This window comes from Octopus bimaculoides, chromosome 3 (assembly GCF_046866305.1).
Source record: "Octopus bimaculoides isolate indiv1 chromosome 3, ASM4686630v1, whole genome shotgun sequence".
Taxonomy (NCBI): Eukaryota; Metazoa; Mollusca; class Cephalopoda; order Octopoda; family Octopodidae; genus Octopus; species Octopus bimaculoides.
In genome coordinates, this window is record NC_142930.1 from 65,631,423 (window position 1) to 65,643,749 (window position 12,327).

Here is a 12,327-nt window from a genome sequence, read left to right on the forward strand (position 1 = left end):
AGGAAAGATACATTGGATAATGTAATCTGTGATACACTCATCTTCATCATCAACATCATTTATCATCCACTTTTCCATGCTTGCATGGGTTGGACAGAGTTTATTTGAGGCAAACTTTCTACAGTCAGATGCCCTTTCTCTTGACGACTCTCACTGATTTCCATGGCCAGACATGTTCTTGAAGAACACTGGAAATGAATGAAACTGCTTGTTTGACAGTGACACTCATTTACTACTATCATACGATGTCAAGACAAGGAGACACACACACACACACACATATATAGCACACGATGGGCTTCTTTCAGTTTCTGGTCAACCAAATCCACTCACAAGGCTTTGGTTGGCCTGGAGCTATAATTGAAGATACCTACCCAAAGTTCCATGCCTCGGAACCGAACCTGGAATCATGTGGCTGGGAAGCGAACTTCTTACCACACAGCTACACCTTTGTCTAGACACATACAGTCTAGTAAAAGGAGAGCCAACTTTAGGCTAAACAACAACTGATATACTGATTTTATATGGTCTAGAATGGTTGATAATAGAAAAGACCCAGTGTGGAAATTTTCTGCCGTCCACATCAACTTAAAAGCTCTAATAATGATTAGCAAAGCAGGTACAAGTCCAGAAATTTGGAGAAAAAGGAAACTGTAAAGAGCCAGACCAAATATAGCAAATACCATTTAACGTTCTATTCATCATCATTTAACATGCTCTCTATGCTAGCATGGGTTGTATGTTTCAACAGGAGCTGGTGAGCCAGAGACCTGCATCAAGCTCCAATGACTACATTGGCATGTTTTCTAAAGCTGGATGTCCTTCTTAACACCAACCACTTTACAGTGTCAGCACTATTGAAGTTACTGAGTAGTTGTAAAACAAAACCCCTCAACAGAGGGAGTGGGGAATAGTATTAAGGGAAATGGCTTTAAGTCAGGTGATGGGTGGTCAAAAATGATAGGGAGACAGGAACATGTGCCAGCCTCAGTTGGAAGAGAAGGAGAATGGTGGGGAAAATGTATCAAAGTGTACCCGCAAGTTACAGGAAGGTGAATAAAGGGAAGTGGCAAGGGTAGGTAATTAAGTTCCGAGAGAGGTGAATGGCAGGTGAATAGAGGGAGATGCAATGAATAATGGACACAACAGAGGCAAAGTCAATTCTGAATATCAGTTGGAAGGTAAGGAAGAGGAAGAAGGTGTAAGTCAGGGAGGTAACAGATGGCAGCAAAGATGATGTGAAGTGAATAGGGGTGTGACTCTGCCAATCCATCACTGTACTTACATGCTCTAATAATGATTTCTTCTTTAGGCACAAAAGAAGGCACAGTCAACTACATTGACTCCACTATAATATTGATTTCAAATTTTGGCACAAGGTCAGCAATTCCAGGAGAGGGGACAGGTCGATTAGATCAGCCCCAATTTTCAACTGGTACTTATTTTATTAACCCCAAAAGGATGAAAGCTAAGTAGACCTCTGCAGAATTTGAACTCAAAACATAAAGAAAGACAAAATGCCGCTAAGCATTTTGCCCAGTGTGTTGACAATTCTGCCAACACACTGCTTTTGACTCCACTTTAATATTGCCATCTATTTTACCAACCCTAGATGGATGAAAGGTAAAGTCGACTTTGGTAGAATTAGGATCTTAGAATGTATCAAAACAACGAAAGGTATTTTGTCTGACATGCCACTGATTCTACTCATAAAGGTTTTAAATTTTGGCATAAAGCAAGCAATCTTTACAGGAAGGGCTAAGTTGATTATATTGACCCTAGTGCCCAGCTGGTACTTATTTTATTGAACCCGAAAGGATAAATGGCAAAGTTGACCTTAGAATGTAGTGAGTTGGAAGAAATACTACAAAGCACTTTGTTTGCACTAACAGTTCTGCCAGCTCAACACCTTAAATTCTTCTAATAATAATTTCAAATTTTGGCACATGGCTAGCAGTTTCATGGGAAGAGGCGAAGTCGATTACTTTAATATTCAACTGCTACTTATTTTATCAACCTCAAAAGGATGAAAGGCAAAGCTAACCCCAGCAGCATTAGAACTCAGAATGTATAGATGGAAAAATGCCACTAAGCATTTTGTCTAGCATGCTAATGACTTTGTCAGTTCGCCATCTCCAATTCTTCCAATAATGGCTTTTATCTTGGTGAGGAATTATAAATGATTAAATTGATTCTGCAACCTTATTGGTTCTAATTTTGTTGATTCCCAATGGATGAAGATGCAAAATTTATCCTACAGTAATTTAAACTCAGAATAGCAGGACGTCAAACACTTTAAAGTACTCGAATTCATATGACTATAATGAAGGATTGTATACAGTATCTGGGACTATATTACCCAATGTGTTCCCTTTTTATGCCCTAGATGAACTCTCATCAAGCAGACCAATGATGAAAGGTAATCCAGTTGTGATCATCTCACCTTATTTTATTTTCATACACATTGTCTTTATGACTAATTATCCAATGTCTTCACTATCGTAATAATAGTAATCATAATAATGATAACAATAATAATAATCCTTTCTACTAAAGGAACAAGGCCTGAAATTTTAGAGGAGGGTTAAGTTGATTACACCAATCCCAGTACTCAACAGTACTTAATTTATCAACCCTGAAAGGTAAAGTCAATCTCAACAGAATTTAACAATAATAATAATAATAATAATAATAATAAAAATAATAATAATATTTATTGTGACATAAGTATTGACCACAATAAAATTAAAGATTTTTTGTTGTCCAGTGCTGTCTCCATTTGTTTACCAATCACTTGACAGAGTATACAGGATACATTTTATTGTGGTATCATTACAATGAGGTTACTTTGTCTCTAGCCAGATTAAAGAGTTTGCTCTAGCTTACACAGTCACAATGCCAACAACTTTACAGAGTGGACAGGATGCATTCAGTACTAAGGTTGCTTTGTCTCCATCAAGGTGACAAAGTCCTCCCTACATTGCCACTGTTCCTTTTTGAATCATTTTACAGAGTGTACTGGGTGTGTGTTTTATTGTAACACTGTTATGGGAGAATTCTGAACACCTCCACGTGACTGAAGGTAGACTAACTGATTACAATAAATAAGAACTGAGTGGACTGTCAGTGTGGGTAGCTGATGGTGTTAGTTCGACCATGTTGGCTTAACAATTGGTAGTTGAACAGTGAATACTGAGTATTGAAACTATGTTCAAGTAGTACAGACTGCATTCTGTGTTAGGTTATTTTTAGATAACAATAACCATTTATTCGTGTAATACCATTCTACACCAGACATGTATACCCATATCATAACAAACACCAACACCAGAAAGTTTGTCTTACTACCAACAAGACTAAAGTGTTCTTTTTATCCAATTTTCTCTCAATTTGTTCATTCACAAATGCAATAATAATTTCTAACATTGACTTAAGGCCACATGTTTCAAAAGAGGTTCTGTCAACTTGATCCAGTACTTCACTGGTAGTTATTTCATAGATCCCCAAAAGTTGAAAGCTAAGGTTAATACTGGTGTAAGATTTTACATCAGAATACAAAGAAAATGTCACAAGCCATCTGTTCAGTGTTTTACCAATTCTGCCATCCACTACCTTCAATAATAATAATATTATATATAAGGCATGAAACTACTTAAGTGTCTTGTCAAGAAACACCCAACAATGTTTGCAACTGAACACAAACATCTAACATGCAATAGAAGTCTAATCTATTTATTTGCTAAACGTATTTTAGGTAAATGCATGAGAAAAATATGACTGTTCATACTTAGCTCTTGTTTTATATCTTTTAGCAAGTGGTGTATAAAATCTTTCCTCTGGATAGCACGCCAAGCTATAGAAGGTAACATTATCACTGAATTGGAACTCACAACCTTGAAGCAGGTTCTTCAATGCTTAATCCACACAGCCATCTTGCATATTTGCTTAGCATGGAACCTTTGGCAAGCATAGATACTGTTCTCAAAGGTAAAACTCAATATCTGCTATAGATATTGACTTAAAGGACAAAGTCCAAGAATACAGTACCTTAAATCAGTAATATTGTACCTATAGGTAGAAAGTTTCTGATTTAAAGACATACAGGAATATGGAAATGTGGCATTCATGGCTTATCAATAAAATGTTTCTAATTGACAACAAAAACAACATTTAGGAATAGGCTTTCCAAAATCTTATTCCTACCCACCACACACACACCTACAATAATAGTAATATTTCATATTAGCAGCACTAGACCACATACTTTTCAAGGAGGGAGCAAGTCAATGAAATCACTCAGTAAATGACTGGTGCTTATTTCGAAAACTCCAGTGCAATGAAAGACAAAGACAATCCCAGGGAAATTTGAACTTTGAATGTAGAGGTATGAAATGAAATGTCATTATGTATTTTAGCTTGGCACTCTACTGTTTCTGTTGCTACCCCCCCCCCCCCCAAAAAAAAACATTAGCACAAACCTACAAATTTGTACTGAATCAATACCAGTACATACCTGGTGCTTGTTTTATCAACTATAAAGGAATGCAAAACTAAGTTAACCCTGACAAATTTTTGCTCATATATATCAAACTAAATATTGCAAGGAATTTAGTCAGGTACACTTGTTTCTGCAACTCTAACAACAACAACAATAATAAAGAGACAGGTGGTCATTTTATGAACTGTAGCATTTTCTTTTTGGCATTGGATTCATAATAAAGATACTCTAGCTTGTAACTGAAATTAGACCAGACTCCCTTTTCAAAATTTAATCATCATATAATGCAGTCCTTTCTAATGAATAAAATGGTATGTTGTTGATGTCTTTCTGAAAATGCTAAGGCTATTCTAAAAATGGTATGGCTCTATTGGAAACCTTTTATTGCATCTAATTATTTGTTATAAAAAACAATCAAATTTAAATAATAATAAAACATTAAATTACATCTGTATGACAGATGTTTGCACCAACTCTGTGAGGATTCCCTACATATAAACAACAACAAAAAGAGAAATGAGTGAGAAAAAACACTTGTATTTAAAATACTAAGAAATGTAAGGCTTTTCTCTTTTGTTTTCTTGTAAATTCAAAATAAAAACTTCGCTTTTACTTTCAAAAACCAGTATATTCAATCTGTAAAGTTGCTTTGTTGAGAACTTACTGATAAACTAATCAAGAATTTGTATTTGGAGGAAATATTTGCACTTTGAAAAATGTCTATAACCATACATGGATAATGATGGAATAGGGATTTTACACAAGGGACAAATCAATTGAATAATATCTCTGAAGCACCAAAAAAAAAATAAATAAATAAAAGAAAAGAAAATAGAAAAAAAATGAACTCAAAGTAGAAAGTTATTTGTCAAATTTAAAAGTATGTTCTCCCTTATTTACTGATGATGAATTCTGTCATTTTCTTTTTAAAGTCGTTTCATATTTTAAGTTAGTAAGCATGTTTGTGTATATTTTATATATGGATTTGAGTTCAGACTAAACTTTTCAAATATAATCAGGTACATGAGTCAATGATTTGTTGTAATTTAAATATCTGGTCCCACCAAAGTTAATGTCTTTTGAAAGTAGTTTACTATTTTATTCATGAATTCGGAATATATATATATATATATATATATATATATATATATATATATATATATATATATATATACACACACATACATACCGATTATTGAAAACCAACAGTTGATTTTCTGTTCACTCTACTTTCAAATTGAAACTGAAAACAAACCACCAGTAAACGAATGTTCGGTTATCAGTTCCTCAGGCCATAAATACAACAAATATAATGAAAAATACTATAAGAACACAGAAAATTTTGAGCATGAGCCATCTATTTGAAGAAACAGATTGAAAGTATTTCAATATCTCGCCGTGAGCCATTTCTATATTAAGCTCAGCATTGTCAACGTTTGAGTCGATCCTATTTACCATTTCTTCTTGTTCTTTTACCATTGTAGCAAGTCTTTGGAAAACAGTGCCTAATTCCACAATGGTAGATTCAATATTTTGCATTGTTTCTGCCCGGTTTTGAACGTAAGCATCTTGTTCATCAATTAGTTGAATTTGGTCTTGATGTTGCCGTTGTGAAAAATTCATATCAATTGACAAGTCGTTTGGTTTTGTCCGATCGGCTTCATCTTCGTTTAATAACACCGAACCCTCCCCAGACATGGTCGTAAGTGGGAAAACAGCTGATTGAGAGAACTGCTCACGGCGTGTTTTCTGTTGCTTTAAGTTTTCCGTACGTACTTCTAGGACTGTTTTGAATTCGTTAGACATTGTGGCCAATCTTGACTGCAGAGCGACCACCACCGAAGAAGAATGCGTTTGTTGGTGACGACCATTATGATATTTTTGGGCTCGTGCTATTTCCTGCAACTCACCAATCTGTTTGTTTAAAGAAGTGATATCTTGTTTTATAATAAACGTAAGATCTTGAATTTCTGTGGGTTTGTCATCAAACAAAGATTTCCGTTTGGCTAATAAAGTAAGCTTTTCAAGTTTGGCGAAAGTATTAGCTAAATCTCGGCCGATATGCTTCGCCTTAACAGTAAACTCAGTTCGTTGTAGCTTACTTTTGGTAACTGGAGATCGTGATGTGACAACTGTGTTGTTTTGTCGCGACTGTATTGATTCAACTGCCGACAGAAATTCATTAGTTCGATCCCGACACGTCATACTTAGAAAGTTATTATTGGCAGTAAAAGAGAAATAGAGAAATATATAAAACAATTTGGTTGATAGAATATGTTTTGAGAAAATTTTAAGGAAACAAACCTGTATCCTTGTATTTGAGTGAATAAAGAGGGTCCAAGCAAAAATAGGAATATCGCTCTACCACAGTTCCCAAGACGCGGTTAGAAGTATGAATATAATCCGAATATTTTTATCATTTGATTTTGACACATCTTCTATGTAACATATGTAGAGCAGTATACAGGGATAATGTTGAAATGACTTTCGTATCCTGACAGTCTTTGCTTTATTTTACCACTTCTGTTTGTTTCAAACAGTTATCAGCTCCAAATGTAAAGATTGGTAATTCAACTTATGTTATAAAATGTTAGAACAGCAGTCATATATGTGAAGTTGGAAACAACAAAGAAAAAATTAACGAACTGAAAAGAATAAATATTTATAAAGTAAGTTATAAATCTGTCATAACAAGTCGCATTTAGTAATCCATTTGTAGTTTAAACGTACACGTCATTTCAGACAGCTAGGTGAAATAATCTCCCTTGGTTTACTCTTTAATACTTGAAAAGACTGATCGGAGTTATCTGCTCCTCGTAGTAACCGGGCGAGCAAACCTTTGTGGCTGTTTGTCTGGGTAGAGTAACTGCTGTAATTTTTAATGACACCAATAATGGGATAAGGATATTAATATATAACCACTTTTAAGTAACTCATGAAAATATATGTAAATAAATTAAAAGCTTAATGTCTTTTCCTAATTCAAAAGCATTCTGTTTTCTTTTTTAAACAAGGTCTGACGGAGACTTGACAAAGTTTAAAATGCTGTTAATTTCAAACCATCTTTTCAAAATCACTTTTTAATTCATTACAAATTTTAAACTGCGTCATCAAATAGCACATCAATATTATCATTCGCCCCCCCCCTTTTTATTTTAGAAATTGTGTATATTTTGCATTGTCAAATAATTTCATCAATAATCTAAACAAATATGTAAAAGGTTCAGTCTAGAAAATACACATATGTTTGTGGAATTGTACTTTGTTGTTAAATGTGAATTTGACGACTTTATTTCAATACATATTAGTTAATATAACTTGGAAAATAAAGTCTGGTCACTGCGAGTTATGAAAACTTCGGACCATAGTTATTTGCCCTTGACAGTAGACTTCTTCTGTCATAGCAGACAAAATGTAATGGCCGCCAATCGTACATGGTTATGGCATTGAATTGATGGTAAGTTCCTTCACTTTCTTTATCCCCTTTTTATACAATAATGCACTCGCCAAATATACTGCAACTGTTGAATAACTGTTCATATTCATCATGCGTATTCAGTTTTTCTATCGATAAAAAGTAATTTTGAAATATGATATTGATTTTACATTTTTTTTTGTTTTTTGTTATCGTTTCTACTCCCCCTTCACACATTTACAGTCTCTTCATCTTGCTTCATTTTTCTTCTTTAATACATTTTTTTATTTCTCAGTAGATTTATTTCTGGAGTAAATACTAAGTTTTCATGTGATTTTGGATGATTTCAAACAGAGTTGAAACTGTTGGCTCTTGTAACCATCTGTTGTTGGGAAGTATGTACTTGCAATGACGGTTATAACTCTTGTTGTTTAGAGTAGCAACAACATTCTTGTCGGGCGCCACCTATTTTGTTATCATTGCCCATTTATACTCTCAAAACCAACAACCTTACCACCAGTCAAATGTTTTGGCTAAAATTTTTTAGTCTAAGTAAGCCATGCAAAACGTATATTCGAATGTATTGACTACGTCGCACTTGAAACTCTGACACATCTGTCCCTCCCCGAGATCGAAGTCTAGTAAATATGATTTCCTTTGATTGATTGTTTTTTTTAAACTTGATCTTTTATTAAACAGCAATGATGAGTCTGAGTTGGGTCCTAATCAACCCACCGACGCCCATGTAATTGGGACTTTGATTTAATATTTTAGATAAAGCACTGTGCAACAAATTGTTTATTAATTACTCCTATGAATAAACATTTATTTTGGGTTTTATATAAACTTTCAGTGTTTCTTTCGTTTCCACTTATATAGCTTGAGTTGTGGGAGTTCTGCATCTTTATTTTTTTTTTGTTTTTAATTAGAACTATTAAGGTTTTGAAAGCAATTAGTTTTCAGTGTTAATAACTACTACACTGTTGTTTTACAACTTGTACTGAGTACCACTCTCCATAACTTCAAGTATTGTGTCATTATTTACGATATAATGTCTAACACAAGAAAGTTCTTCAAAAAGAAACAAACTCAATTTTTACATCTGGCTATTCCAATAATACAAACATTTCATTAATAAAAACAATCCTGTCAACACCGACAAGGATCCACTGTGACCGGGACTCAACAACTTCAGTGTGTTGAGCAAATGAAAGGTGGATGAATTCTTCCTTGTTAATTCAGTTATCTAATCATCTTAGTTTATCAAAGTTAATTTTCCCAGAACAGCCTATCATCTAGTTTCTTCAGTTTTGTGAACTGAGTGAATATGAAATGAAGTTATATAGAAATAATCAAATGCTTGCAATAGATTTGATCCCATGATACGTGGACTGACTGTCCAGTATCTTTTCCGCTGGATCCTTTCACTATTTTCGCCATAATGACGAGAGTTTCGAACATCAGAATTAAATTCAGCTGTTGAAAGTGTTATCAACATATGGAAATTTCTGTCTTTTCACTATCTCCCTCAGCACTATGTCAGTAGAAGAAGAAAAACCTACCAGCAATCCTTTTAAAGTTGATTTTTTATTCAAATATTAGTTTGACTCTAGCTGCAGCAAATCGCTTCCAAGTTCCTGGTAATTAATATTATTAAATTGTTTGTATGATTTTAATTAACTTGCTATACTTCTGTCTTTCAATCTCTGCCTATCAGTAATAATAGTATGTTATAAACATTAGTATTTATCATTTATTCATAAACATTGATAATTTCATTTTAAAAAGGAAAACATTTTGGGCTGTTTTTTTCCCTTCTTTTACATCTTCAATCAATTCTTGACTTTTGTCAAAATTAAACAAATGCTTAAAAGATTTTGACCATTACATTCCTTTACTATCTATTGGTAAGAGGTATCATAATTTTTAATTGTTTTTCTTGTTTTATACATTCAAACTGACAGGTGTTGCTTGTAGTTAACTAGCCCACATTTATCTTGTTAAGGGAAATTTTTGCCTAAATACTTGTACGAAACTGTAATACTATAGCTATTATATTATACTCTTCATTCAGAAATAGTCTGGTTGCTATTATGTTTATCTTTAATTTCTTTTTTATGTACAAATTGTTTCACCTGTGTTGCTTGACATAAATTGTTGAATCTCTGTGACATTTCAATTTACATGAAATAATTAGGGAAAGCATAAACTTAAGACTAATAAATATCTTGGACAAAGCAGCATCAGTAGATTGCTTCACATAGAAGTAAAAACAAATTCTAACCTAACTGTGCTGATACTATCATTACTCTACCATATACAGTATTATTGTTGTTTAATAATCCCAGTAAAATGGTAGGTTAGAGATGGTGATACTGACATGAGGAGGTCAAGTATATCAACATGGTGTGTTGGTCAGTAAATGTGTGCCTGAAAAATATTGGTGTGATTGGGAAATACTTGAATCAGAAGATGACTGAAACAGCAGAGCATGTTTATGTTTCATCATGGCTGAGCAATGGAAATGCACTTCAGATCAGATGATTACAACTCATTCAAAATACTGTAGTTAGAATAAGTGTGAAGAGAAAGAAATTCGACCATATCTCCAAGTTCATGAGAGCTCTATAAATGTAATGGCTCAATTTGCTGACAGTCAAAGCTGCACATGAGCTTGCTCCTCAATACATAAGTGAACTGCTTCAGAGGATAGAGTAAACTGTGTATCTAAGATCAAGTGGAATTGAATTACTCATTATACCAGGCACTAAAATAATGTACTGAGGTGATCAGGTTTTCTTTAAGTTGGTTTCAGCTATCTGAACTGAATTTCTTCTGTCTGTATGAATTGCACCAGTTATTTGTGTTGGCTTTCAGAACAAATTTGAAAACATGTTTTTAGGAAACACCAGTAGTGAACCATTTTCCAAAGTTTTATGTTTATATGTGTGTATATGAATAGATGATAAGGACACCTATAAACATTTTCTTGTTTTCAAAGATTTATGGTACCATATAAGTGCTTTATTATTATTATTATTATTATAAAGGTGGTGAACTAGCAGAATCATTAGTACACCAAAGAAAATGCTCAGCAGTATTTTGTCCATCTTTATGTTCTGAGTTCAAATTCTGCTGAGATTGACTTTGTCTTTTATTCTTTCAGGGTCAATGAAATATGTACCGGTCAAGTACTGGGGTTGATGCTATCAACTAGCCCCCCTTCCTCTATGTTTCAAGCCTTGTGCCTCTATTTAACAATGATTATTATTTACCTACTGAAACGTTTAAAGTTTCCAAAGATATTCCATTTTGATTAGAATGTTTCCATAGATATTGTATTTTGGCCACTGTTCTGAATACAGCTGATCAAGGAAGTGACAAAACTGGAGATCACTTTCCTGTCTTTAGCTACAATGATTCTTAAGAGTAGGATTAATTTCTAATTTTCTTATGATTATGTTGGTTGAAGTAAATCTTCCCTAATATGCTCTTCTATAATAGTTTAGATTTCTTGGACTACTTATTTCCTAGTTGAGTAAATTGAGCCAAAGTTGAGTGAGTTTCAAAAGACCTCAATTTAACATATGCAGGAGATTGAATTTTCAACAAGCTCATGAGCCTAGTATTCACAAATGTTGTCATTCTAGTCATACAAAGTTTATCTAAATGCAGTCATAGTGCACATGATTCTTTACATTCAGAAGTTTTATTCATTTCGGACCCAGTTACATTCAAGAATGTCAAAAGCCTGCAGTAATATTAGTGTAACGATGACACAACACTACCCAGACTGAACTGATTTAATTCCCTTTGCTATTCAAGAACAGTGTAACATCATTTGTTATGTTTGTTCTTTTATCAGTTGTTCAAATCACAATCTTCATTAATGGCCTGGAAAATCATTCAAAGTTTAAGGAAATGATTCTACATTTTGTTGACTGTCAATATTTGTGTTATTGTTTATTTGAATTGCAATAATATCATACCGTTTGCACTTGAGAATCACCTCTATACTGTTTCCTACTTGAAATATAAATTTAGCTTGTTATGATTATCATTTCTTTTACTTCAATACCAAACTGAAGTTACAGTTTCATAATACATTGCTATTGGTGATTGTATTTGTCTGACCATCAAAGTAGATACACTAAGAAGAATTTTTGAATGAGGGAGTGTTCTGTAATTGAAAAGTATGTGACTCCAGTATGCATTTCATATAACCTTTACATGGTGAATATTAAAAATGCACTTAACACAGTCTTTCTTTTGGCAATCTCATTTGATCCTGGATGCTATGAAGATGTTTCATAGTTTTACATCTGATCTTATGCCTTATACCTAGTTCATTATCCTGAAATCACACGTTCCTCGACACTAATGTTTCTGGGAAACACACTTAATATCTGTTTCT

General features: G+C 33.6%; 2 protein-coding genes across 14 annotated transcripts in view; one reads left to right on the forward strand and one right to left on the reverse strand.

Annotated features, from left to right (window-relative positions):
• Positions 1-5,647: 5,647 nt before the first annotated feature.
• Positions 5,648-6,854, reverse strand: LOC106878240 (syntaxin-5). The gene has a single exon (XM_014927409.3). It carries the CDS (start codon positions 6,701-6,703, stop codon positions 5,786-5,788), a length of 918 nt encoding a protein of 305 aa, XP_014782895.1. The 5' UTR covers positions 6,704-6,854; the 3' UTR covers positions 5,648-5,785.
• A 460-nt stretch (positions 6,855-7,314) lies between these two features.
• LOC106878239 (ral GTPase-activating protein subunit beta) overlaps positions 7,315-12,327 on the forward strand; it is a 139,455-nt gene continuing 134,442 nt past the window's right edge. For 6 of the 13 annotated variants that reach the window (XM_089349107.1, XM_089349104.1, XM_089349110.1 and 3 more), the window contains exon 1: positions 7,315-7,955. The gene's annotated coding sequence lies outside the window, so the exon portion shown is untranslated. The remainder of the gene's footprint in view (positions 7,956-12,327) is intronic. The other 7 variants (XM_089349105.1, XM_089349115.1, XM_089349111.1 and 4 more) reach the window with 2 other exon arrangements.